At 41.4% G+C, this 14931-nt stretch overlaps 1 protein-coding gene across 3 annotated transcripts in view; it reads right to left on the bottom strand.

Moving 5' to 3' along the window:
• SIPA1 (signal-induced proliferation-associated 1) overlaps positions 1-14931 on the bottom strand; it is a 116134-nt gene that overhangs the window by 1944 nt on the left and 99259 nt on the right. For 2 of the 3 annotated variants that reach the window (XM_033955911.1, XM_033955913.1), the window contains exons 14-15: positions 8224-8299; positions 7510-7588 (exon numbers count right to left, since the gene is read on the bottom strand). The exons of the other annotated variant lie outside the window; for it this stretch is intronic. In XM_033955911.1, coding sequence (XP_033811802.1) covers positions 7510-7588; positions 8224-8299 — 155 coding nt within the window. The remainder of the gene's footprint in view (positions 1-7509; positions 7589-8223; positions 8300-14931) is intronic. 3 annotated transcript variants of the gene reach the window in all.

The following is a 14931-nucleotide window of genomic DNA, read 5'->3' on the forward strand; positions in this document are numbered from 1 at the left end:
CAAGAGTTTTGTCAATGTTAAGAGCATCTTTGTGCGTAAGGATACAACCACTAACATAACTTTATTTTTGTATACTGCCACAATCAAAAGAATTCTAGGCGGTTTACACAAGAGAGAAAAACTGGATAATCAGCGAAGTACAATATTACATTATATTACATTAGTGATTTCTATTCCGCCGTTACCTTGCAGTTCAAGGCGGATTACATAAAGGAACTATCTGGCCATTTCCAGAGGAATTATAGAATAAATAGATTGGCTCGTAGAGATGAGGTGGATCTTGTGTCATTAGGTTGTTTTAGAGCAGTGGTTCTTAACCTTGTTGGAGGTACTGAACCCCACCAGTTTCATATGCGTGTTCACCGAACCCTTCTTTATTCCCTTAGTTTTGCCGGAGCTAGACTAGAATTACTCAACTTGGCATTGCAAATCATGCAATTAGGACGCTGACTCCCATCACGTTCCGTTATACATGTGAATCCATATTGTACATATTTGTCCGACCACTTTCGTATTTTGCTCGACATAGTTAGTAAGGGATTAAAATATTAAGATAGGTATCACACGACGTACCATCACAACAGTTACAATTCGACTACTGTGCGCATCAAATCCCCTGCAGCACAGATAGGCCAAGCGATGTTGCGTGATCACCTGCAGCCAATTATGGACAAGCGGGGCGTATCATCACGAATCATAAGCGCTTCGGTCACATTCAATCATCTATCAGTTAAATCACAAATTTTGATCAGGAATTGATTGATGTATATAAGGCGTTAGTTACAGATTGATAGATCAAGAAACCGAGCACACGATCAGTCTTGATCAAAATCACTGAATAACTGATAGATGATTGAAAGTGACCGAAGCGCTATATGAGTCGGAGGTGTGTTTTGACCTCCGCCGAACCCGCGAGACTGACTCACTGAACCCCTGGGGTTCGGTCGAACCCAGGTTAAGAACCATTGTTTTAGAGAGTAGAGATGCTTTAGGTTGGTTTCGATTGCTGGGTATCAGGGTTTTTTAAAAAAATAGTATTATTTTTATTTCTTTTCTAAATGTTCTGTAGTCTTGGGTCGTTATCAGCAAAGTAGAGAGTTGGTGGTCTAATCTCGCTGCCTGTGTGGCCAGGAGGCCATCGTACAGTTTTTTCCGTTTGACCTCTCTGATTGGGGGGCATGTGAATGGAGCGTGGGTTCTTCTCTGTTTGGTTGAGGTGGTTCAGATTAGGCAGTTGTTTAGGTATGTTGGGCTGATGCCGTTCAAGGTTTTAAATAGAAGACAATAGAACTTGAATTGTATTCTTGCTTGAATTGGTAGCCAGTGTGAGTGGAGAAACGCTTCGGTGATGTGATCATGTTTCCTCAGTGAGTAGATGAGTCTCAGGGCTGAGTTCTGGACTGTTTGGAGTGTTTAATCATGGTTGCAGGGCAGGGGAGATAGAGAATGTTGCAGTAGTCTAGGAGACCCAGCATTAGGGCCTGGACTAGGATCAGGAATTGTGTTTTGTCGAAGAATTTTCATACTTGTCTTAAGTTTCTCATAATTGTGAAGGATTTCTGTATTATTTTATTGATTTATGATTCCATGGTACAGCTCCTGTCAATCGTCATTCCTAGTAGTTTTAGGATGGGTTGCATGGGGAATGTGGTTGAGTTGATTACTAGGTTTGTTATGGATGGGGGTCTTATCATTTTCTAGGAGAATGAATTTTGTTTTGTCTTAGTTTCAGTTTGTGGTCTTTCATCCAAGTTGTTATTGTTTCTAATGTTTTGTGTATAGTGTCTGTCATTGAGGGTTTTGGTTGGTCAAAAGATAGAAGAATGGTGATGTCGTCTGCATAGCTGTAGGAGATTATGTTTGATTTATCGAGACAGGTGTTGAGGGACGCGATGTAGAGATTGAAGAGTGTGGGTGATAAAGGGGAACCCTGAGGTACTCCACAGGAGTTAGACCAGGGTTCTGACTTTTCGTTGCTTGATTTTACTCTGTAGGATCTGGTCTTTGTCTGTGATACCAATTGTGTCCAGAATTTGTAGAAGAATGTTATGGTCTACCAGGTCAAATGCTGTGGTTAGATCTAGTTGTATGAGGAGTATTTTTTTTCCTGTACTGAGGTGTTGTCTAGCTGTGTCCAAGAGGGATCCTAGTAGTGTTTCAGTGCTATAATGGTTCTGAAGCCAGATTGTGTGTGGTGGAGAATGTTGTGGTCTTCTAGATAGTCAGTGAGGAGTTTGGCTACTAGGCCTTCCATTATTTTGACATAAAGTGGTATTGATGCTATGGGTCTGTAGTTGGAACTTGAAGGTCGATCCGTTGCTCCATTAGGGGTCTTTTAGAATAGGGGTAATGATGATTTCGCTGAGGTTTTGTGGGAAAAGGCCATCTGTGAGCATTGTTTGCATCCATTGTAGGAGGAGAGCGGAATTTGATACTGGCGTTTTTTAGTAGATATGGAGGACAGTGGTTTAGGTCACAGGCTGCGTGACTGTATTTTTTGTAGAGTTTGTTGAAGACTGCCCATTGTATAGTGGGGAAGAGGGACCAGGTTCTATCTTCTGCTGTTGATTCTTTGTCTGAGGGGGTTATAGTGATCTCATCTAGGAGCGTTGGGTTTCCAGCGAGGTTGGTCCTGGCATTTGAGATTTTGTTTTTGAAGTGTTCTGCTAGAGTGGTGGCTGAGGGGGGAGGGGTGTTATTATTGGCCAGGTAAGGTTTAGTGTCTGTGTGTTTTTTCAGTATTTTGAATAGTTTTTTAGTGTCTTGGGTTTCTCTGCCTAATAGATTGGTGTAGTATGTTTTTCTTTTTTCTTTTAGTTGTAGCTTGTATTGTTGGATGAGTATTTTCCAAGCGATTTTCGTGGGTTCTTGGTTGGTTTTCCTCAATTTTCTTTCCAGTCGTCTACATTGTCTTTTGAGTAGAAGTAGTTTGTTGTCAAACCACTTGTCAGAACGTCTGTTGATTCTGGTTTTTGTTTGTATTGGGGCTAGCTCATTTAAGGTGGCTTTACTTAAGCTGCTCCAATGTGAGATGAAGTCTTTGGGGTTAGATTCTAGGATTAATTCATCTGTTTTTGACCAGAATTTGGAGGAGGTCGATATGTTTACATGAGTTGTATGTTAGTTTTTGGGGTTTTGGTTTGGATTTGTTTTTGGCCTAATTGATATTAAAGGAGTATGTGTAGTGATCTGACCATAGTGATTGAGACCATTTTCCATTTGATGTCTGGATATCTGGGAGCAAGGGCTGTTGCGTTATGAAGGCTGCGATGTTGATTTGGTGACCTTTTTCATGGGTGGTTTGTGGGTCAAGGATCTTGTATGTTAAGGCTTCAAGAAAGGATAGTAAATTATCTTCCTGTTTGGAGGAATGTAGGTCTAGATCTCCTAGGATTAGGTTGTAGGAGGTCGTTAGTGAATTTTGGAATATGAAATCTTCGAATTCAGATCTTGCAGTGTTCCAGTTTCCTGGTGTTATGTAGCATAGCATGCATGTCATGGATTCTTTTAGCGTGGAGCATGAAAGTTGGCATGCTAAAAGGTCCATGTAAGGAGTGGATATTTTGTCTAGTGTGTTTAGGTTAAGTGATTTCCTGAATATAATGGCTAGACCATCCTCCTCTTTTGTTTTCTCTGCAGTCCATTAAAAAGAGAATGCAGCATATTGATTAGAAAGAAAATAAAAGTTTAAGTAAAAGCATCATTCTTTGGTCCTTGAAAACTAACAGAGAGTCCTTTTATTTTTTTATGCAGTTGTTATCCTAACTTGAGCAACAAAGCAATCAAGGCTTTGTTATCATTTGAATCTTCTTATCTTTGCAAACTTGGATTTTCAGTTCTGATAGAAATTAAATAAAAATAAATAAATAAATAAAAGAGAACCACTGCAGATGGTGGATGACGACGTGCATGTTTGCTTGTCGATAATTGAGCTGCATTTTGTTAATTTGCATTCAAAAACAAGCACCCTCATTGCATTGATTAGCAATTTTATTCTATAATACTTTAGTTTTACTGTTGTTGCAATTACCCATACATAGCTTAAAGAACTTTAAATCAGTGGCGTACCTAGCATATGTGACACCCGGGGCCCATCATTTTTTGACACCCCCCCATCTATATGAAAAATATGATTTTTAGTAACAATCCACATATCGCACAACAAGAGTGTACCTAGTAATAGGCAGCATCTTAAACACTGCAGTGAGCACTAGAACACCAACACATACATTGTAAAACTAAACAAGCCAGATCCTGTACAGTCGATGCTATCAGAAAGCCATGTCCCTTTCATACACACAGACAGATACACCCTCGTCCAATATGGAATAATCACAAACTAAAAATAGAAATATGTAGACAAAAGTTAAACTGAACTGCCAAGAAACTAGACTCTGCATACAATGCAACACCACAAAAACAGTAATACATGTCCTCTAATACTGTGCAAAATATAAAGACAGTAGATGTAAATTTGAAAAAACGGATACATAACAATCACCACTTTACAAATTAACAAATAAAAATAAAACAAATAATGAGAAATAAGAAAATACCATTTTATTGGACTAATCCCCGTAAGCTCGGTCCCCATCCCCACAAACCACCTGATTCCATCCACACAAGCCTTGAATTGTTTTATTTTGAACTTATTATATTAAAGTATAAAAAGAAACAATATTCTGTACAATTGTCAATTTATAAATCAGCGTCTTCGCCCCACTCTCTCTTCCCTATTTCCCTTCAGTGTCCTCAGCCAACTCTCTCTCCACTTTCTTTCAGCGCACGCACATAAAAACAAGCAAGTAATTTTATATCATTTTCATTCTATTCATTCATAGAAATTAAAGTCTAAATAATGCCAGTCACATAACAAAACATGATTTTACAAAAATAATTCCCTGCACAGTCAAACCTGCAAGGATTACTAGATGTCTTTCAGCAGCTCCCCTCCCTCCTTCCCCCTTACCTTCGTGGCCAAGTCAAAATGATCTACCAACAATAAAATTTTAAAAACACAAAGCACACTGTACGCAGAGAAAATGTTAATTATTATTTATATTCCGTGGGTTTTCAAAGAGGTCAAGGCAGATGACTTTATGCAATGTCAACTCAGTAACAACTATACAAAAATAGACAAATATACCCCCTCCCTTTTTACTAAACCGCAATAGCATTTTTTAGCGCAGGGAGCTGCGCTGAATGCCCCACGCTGCTCTCGACGCTCATAGGCTCCCTGCGCTAAAAACCGCTATTGCGGTTTAGTAAAAGGGGGCCATAGTGCAAAATATAGACAGCATATATAAATTCTCAAAACGGACACATTTTGATCACTAAATTGAAAATAAAATCATTTTTCCCTACCTTTGTTTGGTAATTTCATCAGTCTCTGGTTGCACTTTATTTTTCTGACTGTGCATCCAATATTTCTTCCCTCCTGTATGCTTCCTCTCCTCCAGACCTCATTCCCTCCCCCAACTTTTTCTTTGTTTCATCCTGCCCCCTTATTTCTTTCTCTCTCCATGCCCCTTCTTTCTCTGTCTGTCTTTCTCTCTCTCTCTCCGTGCCCCATTTCTTTATTTCTTTCACCCTGCCCCCTTCTTTCTTTCTCTCTCCCCATGCCCCCTTTCTTTCTCTGTTTGTCTTTGTCTCTCTCTTTCCGTGCCCCATTTCTTTCTTTCTTTCACCCTGCCCCCTTCTTTCTTTCTCTCTCCATGCCCCCTTTCTTTCTCTATGTCTGTCTTTGTCTCTCCCCATGCCCCATTTTTTTTTTTCTTTCTTTCTTTGTTTCACCCTGCCCCCTTTCTTTCTTTCTGGCTCCTTGTCCCCATGCCCCCTTTCTTTCTTTATTTCTCCTGCCCTCCCCCATGCCACCGCCATTGGGAAACATGCTGCTGCCACAGGGGAAAGGCTGCCACTGGCCATCGGGAACAGGCTGGCACCGAGTTCGCCCCGCTTCTCTTCCCCGCGGGACCGAACAACTCTCACCGCCCAACGTCAATTCTAACGTCGGAGAGGACGTTCTGGACCAGCCAGGCAGTGATTGGCTGGCCCAGAACGTCCTCTCCGTCGTCAGAATTGACGTCGGGTGGCGAGAGTTGGTCGGCCCGCGGGGAAGAGAAGCAGGGAGGGAGAACTCGGCGCCGGCCTGTTCCTGATGGCAGCAGTGGCAGCCTTTCCCCGGCGGCAGCCTATTCCCTGGTGGGTGGCCAGCTGTGCACTCCATTGGGGCATGCACCCGGGGCAGACTGCCCTCCTCTTGGTATGCCACTGCTTTAAATAAATTTCAAATTTGATTTTTTGGGTCAGGTTTGCAATTTTATAATTTTTGCTACGCAGGAGTTTATTCATAGGCCTCTCTTTGTCGATTGTTTGCTGCACAGGCTAATGTTTTTTGTTTGCGGTTCTGACTGATACCTTATCAAATTGGGACCTCTCATGAAAGCATGTTAACCGAAACACGGACCGTGTCGGGTCCCTTGGCTTGTTTTAAGGCGGTAATGTTAACCGCACTCATTGGTTTGATACAATAAATTTAGCTTGCATCATTGTACGTCTGTCTGAAGTTTCTTCTTGTTTTGCTTTTGTATTTCTTACTCAGACCCTGTTTTTTTTTTTCTTTTGTTGTTTGTTCAATTATAATATGCCACGAAAAACATTTGCTCTATTTAGTGTGCTGGAGCGAAAAGGTTTGAGAGACACTGGCTTAGAGCTTGGAGTGGAGGAGAGGTGGCCCAGCGGTTAGAGCTGCTGTCTTAGCACACGGAGGTCATGAGCTGGATCCCAACTTGCTCCTTGTCACTTAACACTCCGTTGCTCCAGGTACCACAGTTAGATTGAGAGTCTGTTGGGACAGATAGGGAAAATACTTAAGAAGACTCGATTACTATTCAATGTATCGTAAACCGCTTTGGGTGAATCTCTTCATGATTAAGGCAGTTGAGGGGAGATATGATTGAAATCTACAAAATCCCGAATGTTGTAAAATGGGTACAAGTGGATCGATTTTTTTTTTTTTTTTTTACTTTGTCAAAAATTACAAAGACTAGGGAATACTTGATGAAGTTGCAGGGAAATACTTTTAAAACCAACAGGAGGAAATTTTTTTTCACTCAGAGAATAGTTAAGCTCTGGAACATGTTACCAGAGGTTGTGGTAAGAGCAGTTAACATGGCTGGCTTTAGAAAGGTTTGGACAATTTAAGAACATAAGAATTGCCGCTGCTGGGTCAGACCAGTGGTCCATCGTACCCAGCATTCCCCTCACAGTGAAAAGTCCATAGTCTGTTAATTGAGACAGACATGGGGGAAGCCACTGCTTGCCCTGGATTGGTAGCATAGAATGTTGCTACTTTTTGGGTTTTTTCCAGGTACTTGTGACCTGGATTGGCCACCGTGATGATGGGCTACTGGGCTAAATAGACCATTGGTCTGAACCAGTAAGGCTATTCTTATATTAATAAATAAATATCATCTAATTTTTCTCCTCCCACGCCTCAGCACCACATACCTTCTGCAGGTCATCCTGCAGTTTCTTCAGTACAGCCTCCAGCTGGCATACTTTCTCTGACAGCGTCCTGGCCACATCCCTTGCAAGAGGCAAACAAACAAACCAGAAGTAAGACCTCCTTCCCGGAGCTTCAGGGATGTCCCTTCCTGTATCTGTCTGGACTCTTTAGGCTGGAAAGTTTAGGGGGTAGGATATAGGGAATAGACTCAACATGATCTCTTTAGTGTGGACATAACACTTTTCTCCTACAGATTCCATTGCAAAGAATTAAAGCCACAGATTTAATCTCCCTTGCCCTGATCCTGGGATAAAACCAGAACAGAAACCAGGTCATGCCTAGATAGGCCCGATTGGACCAGCTCACTTCAGCTACGATGGCGAGTAAAGAGCTCTGGATCGCTCACTGGTGACAAAGCAGCAGCACTGCCGAGGTGTCAATGGGAAGAAGACAGCTCTTTTCTCCTATCATTCCTTACAAACAATCCAGCAACATGAACTGGCTACAGATTATCTAGCACCAAACAAATCGCCCTCCTCTCCTGCCCTCCCTAGTTACTGATAGTGCGTGTGGCAGAAAATTGGTTTGGCCCTGGCCCCAGCCCCAGCTCCAGCCCCAATGGCCCTCCTGGCTTCACTGTCTTATGACTAGGATTTGGAGCCATCTGGTGACCCTCTGCTAGCCCCGGGGTAAGAAACAAGATTTGAACTCCTCACTCGTCCTTGGTCTTCCGCTGGCTGGGGGTCTTCCCTCCTACTCCTGCAGGATCTCCTGCCTCCAACGCCTGCTGTCCTAGAATAGAGAGGTCAGAGATTAAAAACAAAAACCTGGCCTGTACTGCTATCTCTGACCGAATTTTCACAAGCTGCGATTGAATTCTCTCTGTTCTGCTGGTGCCCCCTGGTGTTCGTGAGCTGGCTAGCCTTGCAAACTTCACAAAAAAGCGCAGATAATCTGGGCTACCCTACTGGAATGGAGCAATCAGTTCTCTCTCTTTGGAAATAACTTGACAGCCAGGCCAATGACTCAAGCCTGCTTTGATTATTCTGGAACTGGTGTTATAAATTCTGGGCTGCCCTGCCCAACCTAAAGCCAGCAGACCAGAACCCAGCTTGCCAAGTGCTGCTATCTGGCCTGCACCTGGCTGGCTTCAGGTGAATCAAAACCATGTATCTCCAGTTTACCTGCTGCGACTCTGGTCCTTTGCGATCTTGAGTCACATGATATAGCAAGTTCGGGTTTGTCATACAGTGTCAAATCTTGCAAGACTTCAAATCGCAGGACCAACTCAAATTTCCTGAACTAAGTGGCGTTGCAGGAAATTTGGAAGCTTTTGCCATTTCATGTCTTGTGAGACTTCATACGACCAACCCAAACTTCCTGCATCGTGCGGCTCAAGATTGCAGAGAGCCAGAGTTGCAGTGTGTACCCTGCGATATGTAGTTTTGATGCAGCTGAAGTCAAGTCATATGAGAGAGAAGGAGGGGGCGGTGTACACGAGAAAGAGATGCACTGGCTGAAGGCTGGGGAGGAGGCAATGCACTGCCGTATTTTGCCACTCTTCTGCGAAACATGCAGCAAATTACGGAGGTGCGTGTTTTGGCTTTCTTATAAAATGTGGCTCTCAATTGAAAAAGGTATGGACAAGCTCGCTGCAGACGAAGCATTCACAGCCATAGCAGGAGATGGAATTGTGGTGATTAAGACTAACATGTGGCGGATGGATTTAAAACTGATGAGCTCCAGGAGTCCTCATGCATGGCTCCTGGCTAAGGTTCCAACAATGATAGAGAAAAGATCTCTTTTCAAAAATGAATCACTTGCTCATATAATGTATTTGTGCTACGAGACTCACTGTGTGTTACAACAATTGCTCAGAGATGTGTAGTCCTGCCAAGAGCGACTGCCCCTATAGCAGGACCCACCACCCAATCATTGCAAATGTGATAAATCAAAGAATATGTGATATGCTTATTCTCAACTTGTGCGTTTTTGTATTCAAAAATCATGAAAAAAAATAAATAAATCATCACTTAGCTGTTGGAAACGGTTTCAAGGCCCCTGACGTGAACCACGTTTCGCCGCTAAGATTGCCAGCAGGCTCCAGATTTGTCCCAGGGTTAATCCAGTCCTGGGTTCACCTCACTGCATGCAGGGACTTGTAGTCTTGCTTTTCTTAGGAGATGCAATAGGGAAATCAGAAATACAAGTCCCCGTATGCAATGGGGTAAACCCAGTACTGGATCAACCCTATTAGGCAAATTGGGATCCAGTTGGCAACCCTACTACAAGCCAGGAATTCTGCTGTAATGAGACGAGGGACAGTGGGAGGTAGGATCTATCAAGAGAGAGGCTGTTTCCTCAGGGAAATGTGAAGGTGACACTGGAAGCAAGAAGCCCAGGACTGGCTCTGACTGAGTTAGAAGAAAGGTAGAACCATTTTACATACTCTGCCGGTCTCTGCATGTTACTGGCAATGTTCCCTCTAAGGTGCTCCGGAGTCTTGTCATCCATATTCCTATCATTGGTGGTAGGGTTGCAATCTCACAGTTGCAAATTGTTCATGGCGTGCATAGAATTTGTGTGATGGAAACCACAAAATTGCTGCACTGCCCCCGAAGATAAGAACTACGTAATTTAGAGGGAGCGCCAGCTATAGGAGTCTCCTCCAGTGATTTCAGAATTTCACAGAGATGTGAATAAAGAAATTCCCAGACCAAATCAACGCAGTCCATAGTGAAATATCAACGGGAAAAGAAATTGGCCCCAAAATAAAATAAAAATTAATGAGAGTGGATCCTGCAGATCTCTACTGCACGGCCTTAAAAATCAGTATATCTCTGTTTTGACAGCTCATGCAATCCGCGAGGTCCTTATTTTACCTTCTGCCCAAGACTTGTAAAGCTTCTTTCTGAATTAAGGTAGTGGGAGCCCAAAACCTGTATTACCTCTTGTATTCGAACCAGGAACCTACAAGTTTGCGCATCTTGAAAATCTGTGGGCATCAAACTGGGGAGATGGGAGAAAGTTTGGATGGTGGTAGTTCAGGCCCTCTATTGCCATCCATGGCCACTCTTCTTCTTCCCTGCCTCTGTCAACTCCACAGCTCACTCCTTCATGCCATTTAAATGAAAATCTAGTGGGGAACATCACTTACTTTATAGCTTCCTTTCAGACTGCTTAGATAATTTAGGCGATCGATTTGCCTTTTTAATTTCCCCTCTCTTTTCATCGTCTCTCTCTCTCTCTCTTATTTTGCTTAATACGTTCTACACTTTTAGCAATGAAAACAGAAGTGTTATTAATAATAGTAGGTATTGAGATAGAATTCCTGAGGGCTCCCAGGGCAGATCCAAAGAGGAAAGTGAATCTAGAACACGCGCCATACACCAGAAACCCACAGCTACAGACTAGGTCCTCTGGAATGTAAAGCAATATTTCACAGCTTTCTCTTATCCTCTTTTCTACATTATTAGATTTTTTTTTTTTTAGGGTGGGGAGGAGCCATAGTCATTCTTCCACTGGCTGCTCTAATGACAGTCCTTGGTAGCTAAAATAACCATCTGGCTAGGTACTTGGGCCTAGGTTGGCCACCGTTGGAAACAAGATGCTGGGCATAACGAACCTTCGATCCGACCCAGTATGGCAATTCTTATGTTCTGGTGTCCCACATTTGGGCAGGGCTGTCCCTTTTCACTCACTCTGAAAGTGAAATGTGTGCTTTTCTCCACACAAAGAGACTAACAAGCCACAAGCAAACGGAGCCTGCCAAATAAGACATGCACGTTTGTGTGAAGGGGTTAAGTCTCTCGATCTGTCATCCCTTTCGATTCATCCATCCATCCAAGGCTCTGGGCTTTTGTTGGGGGAACAGGTGGGGGCCAGTGCTGACTGGAGAGTCTGCATTTAAGCTTTTGGACTTTTTTTTTTTTTTTTTTTTTTAATTTTTATTTATAAAATTTTCATTCTTACAATAAATGAATAGCATAATATTTAGTTTATAATAATTATAGTTGTATGTACAATATCATATCATATATATTGAATCCCTTTCCCCTGTTACTTGTTTTTTCATTTTTCCTCATATTAATTTCTATATTTCCCTCCCTAACCCTATATTATTATTATCAATGTGTTAAGATATCTGATCTTTAGAATATTTTGTCAATGGATCCCATATTTTCTTAAAATTTTTTATATTTCCTTGTTGTAATGCCAATATTTTCTCCATTTTGTAAATGTGACACACCGAGTTCCACCAGAATGTATAATTTAGCTTGGTATAATCCTTCCAATTTTGTGTGATTTGCTGCATGGCAACTCCTGTCAATATTAAAAGCAATTTGTTTGGACTTTTAAATGGCTATCAATAATTATCAGAGCCTGGAGCCAGTGAACATGATGCACATAAGAACATTAAAATATTTATTTATTTAGATTTATATCCTGTCCTCCCCAAAGAGCTCAGAACAAGTTACAATTTACATTCACAGTGTTACAATATAGGGTTTACATACAGTGTGTTTCCATATATGTGGCCCGACATATGTGCGCAGGACAATCGCGCCCACTGACAAGTGCGTGCAGGAAAATGACGCCCTATCAACTATTTTGTCTTCTTGAGGGTTACTTGGTATCCAGTTAATCCTCATCTAAACCTTACCCTAACACTAGCGCAATTGACGGGGCACCGTTCTCCTGCACGCACTTGTCGGTGCGCACAACTGACGGGGCACAATTGTCCTGCGCTCATTTTGTCGGTGTATCACAATATAGCTTCATATAGGATTACTTACTGATGCTGCAAATAGCCTTACTAAATCAGACCAATGGTCCATGTAGCCCAGTAGCCCGTCATCACGGTGGCCAATGCAGGCCACTAGTACCTGGCAAAAACCCAAATATTAGAAACATTCTATGCTACCGATCCAGGGCAAGCAGTACCTTCCCCCATATCTGTCTCAATAACAGACTATGGACTTTTCCTCCAGGAAATTATCCAAACCTTTTTTAAAACCAGTTATTAACTGCTCTTACCACAACCTCTGGCAATGCGTTCCAGAGTTTAACTATGCTCTGAGTGAAAAAATATTTCTCCCTATTGGTTTTAAAAGTATTTCCCTGTAACTTCAAAGAGTGTCCCCTAGTCTTTGTAATTTTTGACGGAGTAAAAAAAAAAATATATATATATCGATCCACTTGTACCCGTTCTACACAACTTGGGATTTTGTAGACTTCAATCATATTTCTCCTCAGATGTCTCTTTTCCAAGCTGAAGAGCCCTAGCCTCTTTAGTCTTTACTCAAACAAGAGGAGTTCCATTCCCTTTATCATCTTGATCGCTCTTCTTTGAATCTTTTCTAGTTCTGCTATATCTATTTTGAGATAAGATGACCAGAACAGAACACAATACTCAAGGTGAGGTCGCACCATAGAGCGATACAGAGACATAACAACATTCTTAGTTTACCATCCTTTTTTGGCTGCCAACACACATTGGGCAGAAGGTTTCAGTGTATTGTCTACAATGACACCCAGATCTTTTTCTTGGGTGCTGATCCCTAAGGTGGACCTTAGCATCCAGTAACTATGATTTGGGTTAGTCTTCTCACTTTGCATTTGTCTATATTAAATTTCATCTGCCATTTGGATGTTCAGTCTTCCAATTTCCTAAGGTCTACCTGCAATTTTTCATAGTTTGCATACATTTTAACAACTTTGAACAGTTTAGTGTCATCTTCTAATTTAATCACCTCACTTGTCGTTTCAATTTCCAGATCATTTATAAATAAATTAAATAGCACCGGTCCCAGTATAGATTAATCTGCACACATTCTTACATTACGGGAGCAGACTGAGATATACAAGACCTGCACTCATGCGATATGAACATGGTATATATGAGGGATCTTCAAAAAATTTCAGCACTTTCATATTTTCACGGGACATGGTTGGGGCGGGAGAAGTGGTAAGAAGGCATATTGTAGACTGTCATGTGACTAGTCAGTCAGGCAAAACAGGGTGAGTTTTTGGGAAAAGTGATGCAATTTGCTTTTGAGATATTTAATAAATAGTGTTTAAAAAAAATAAATAAATAAAATGCAGAAACTTTTTGTAGATCCCTCATAATCTGCACACTTGCCCCTGATCTATACTTACCATTTTCGTTATTTAATATTTATTGAATTTTTCAATATAATCAAGCATAAAACTTGTACAGAAAGGAAATTCAGCATGAAATTAATACAATTGAAAAGATATATAAAAGAATATCAAATATAAGCATAAATTTCTACTCAAGTCCTCAATCAGATCCAAGAGGGGTAATAGGCGAATCAAAGAAATTATATTTAAACCAAGCAATAACTAGTTGAATGAGATTAAAGCACCCTTTCTTAAACTAAGCACTTTCTTTCTCCAGAGGTGCAGTTGAGAGAAAGGTTGTCAGTTGAGATGGCTCAAAGAAAACATATTTATGAGAATGATAATTAACAACACATTTACATGGATGTCGCAAGTAAAAGGTCGCCCCCAGAGATATAACACCAGGTTTCCTTAACAAAAATTCTCGTCTCCTTCTCTGTGTATCCCTAGCCAAATCTGGGAACATCTGAATTTTACAACCTAAAAATTCTTTGTGTTTATTTTTAAAGAAGAGTCTCAGCAACCAGTTTTTATCTGGTGCGAGAGCTACTGTCAAAAGTAAAGTGGCTGGGGTCATCAATTCTCTATCAGACGTTTCCAAAATATTAGATATGTTCATTAAATCAGGTCCCATTTTCTGTTGTTGTTGGTCTTGAGTTTTATTTGGAAGGTAATAGACCTGCGTAAATGGTGGTAACGACTCTTCAGAAAGTTCCAATACTTCCGTCATATAACGTTTCAACATTTCCCTTGGGGCTATCATAGGAACCCTAGGGAAATTTATCAGTCTGAGATTATTATTACGAGAGAAATTTTCCATTGCCTCCATCTTCCTTCTTAGGTTAGTATTGTCTTTAATTAATGTCTCAGTAATTTGTTGGGAGACTTTTAATTCTTGACAGACATTCTGTACTGAAGTTTTTGAGTCCTCAAGTCCAGTCTTTAAATTTTTAATCTCAATTTCATGGTTATTAAGTTTCTTTTCTAATTGTTGTAGTTGTGGGTTTATAGATCTTGCCAAATTGGCCACAAGATCCCACAGAGAATCTAATGTAACCTCTCGGGGCTTCTCAATTTGAAAAAGTTGTAAAGGTTGTAATTTTAATTTGGTTAGCTCACCCTCTGGCAGCGTGTCTCCTACAGCAGTCTGTCGAATTCTCTCATCCCCCACCGCTTCCTCCTCAGTCTCCTCGCTCAGACTCCTCTGCACCAGCAGGGAGTCCTGCCACACAGTTCCCCCGTTGTTCTCCTTAGCCTCCGGGAGGAGGTGAACTCCGACC

Source organism: Geotrypetes seraphini, chromosome 8 (genome assembly GCF_902459505.1).
Source record: "Geotrypetes seraphini chromosome 8, aGeoSer1.1, whole genome shotgun sequence".
In the NCBI taxonomy this organism is placed as follows: Eukaryota; Metazoa; Chordata; class Amphibia; order Gymnophiona; family Dermophiidae; genus Geotrypetes; species Geotrypetes seraphini.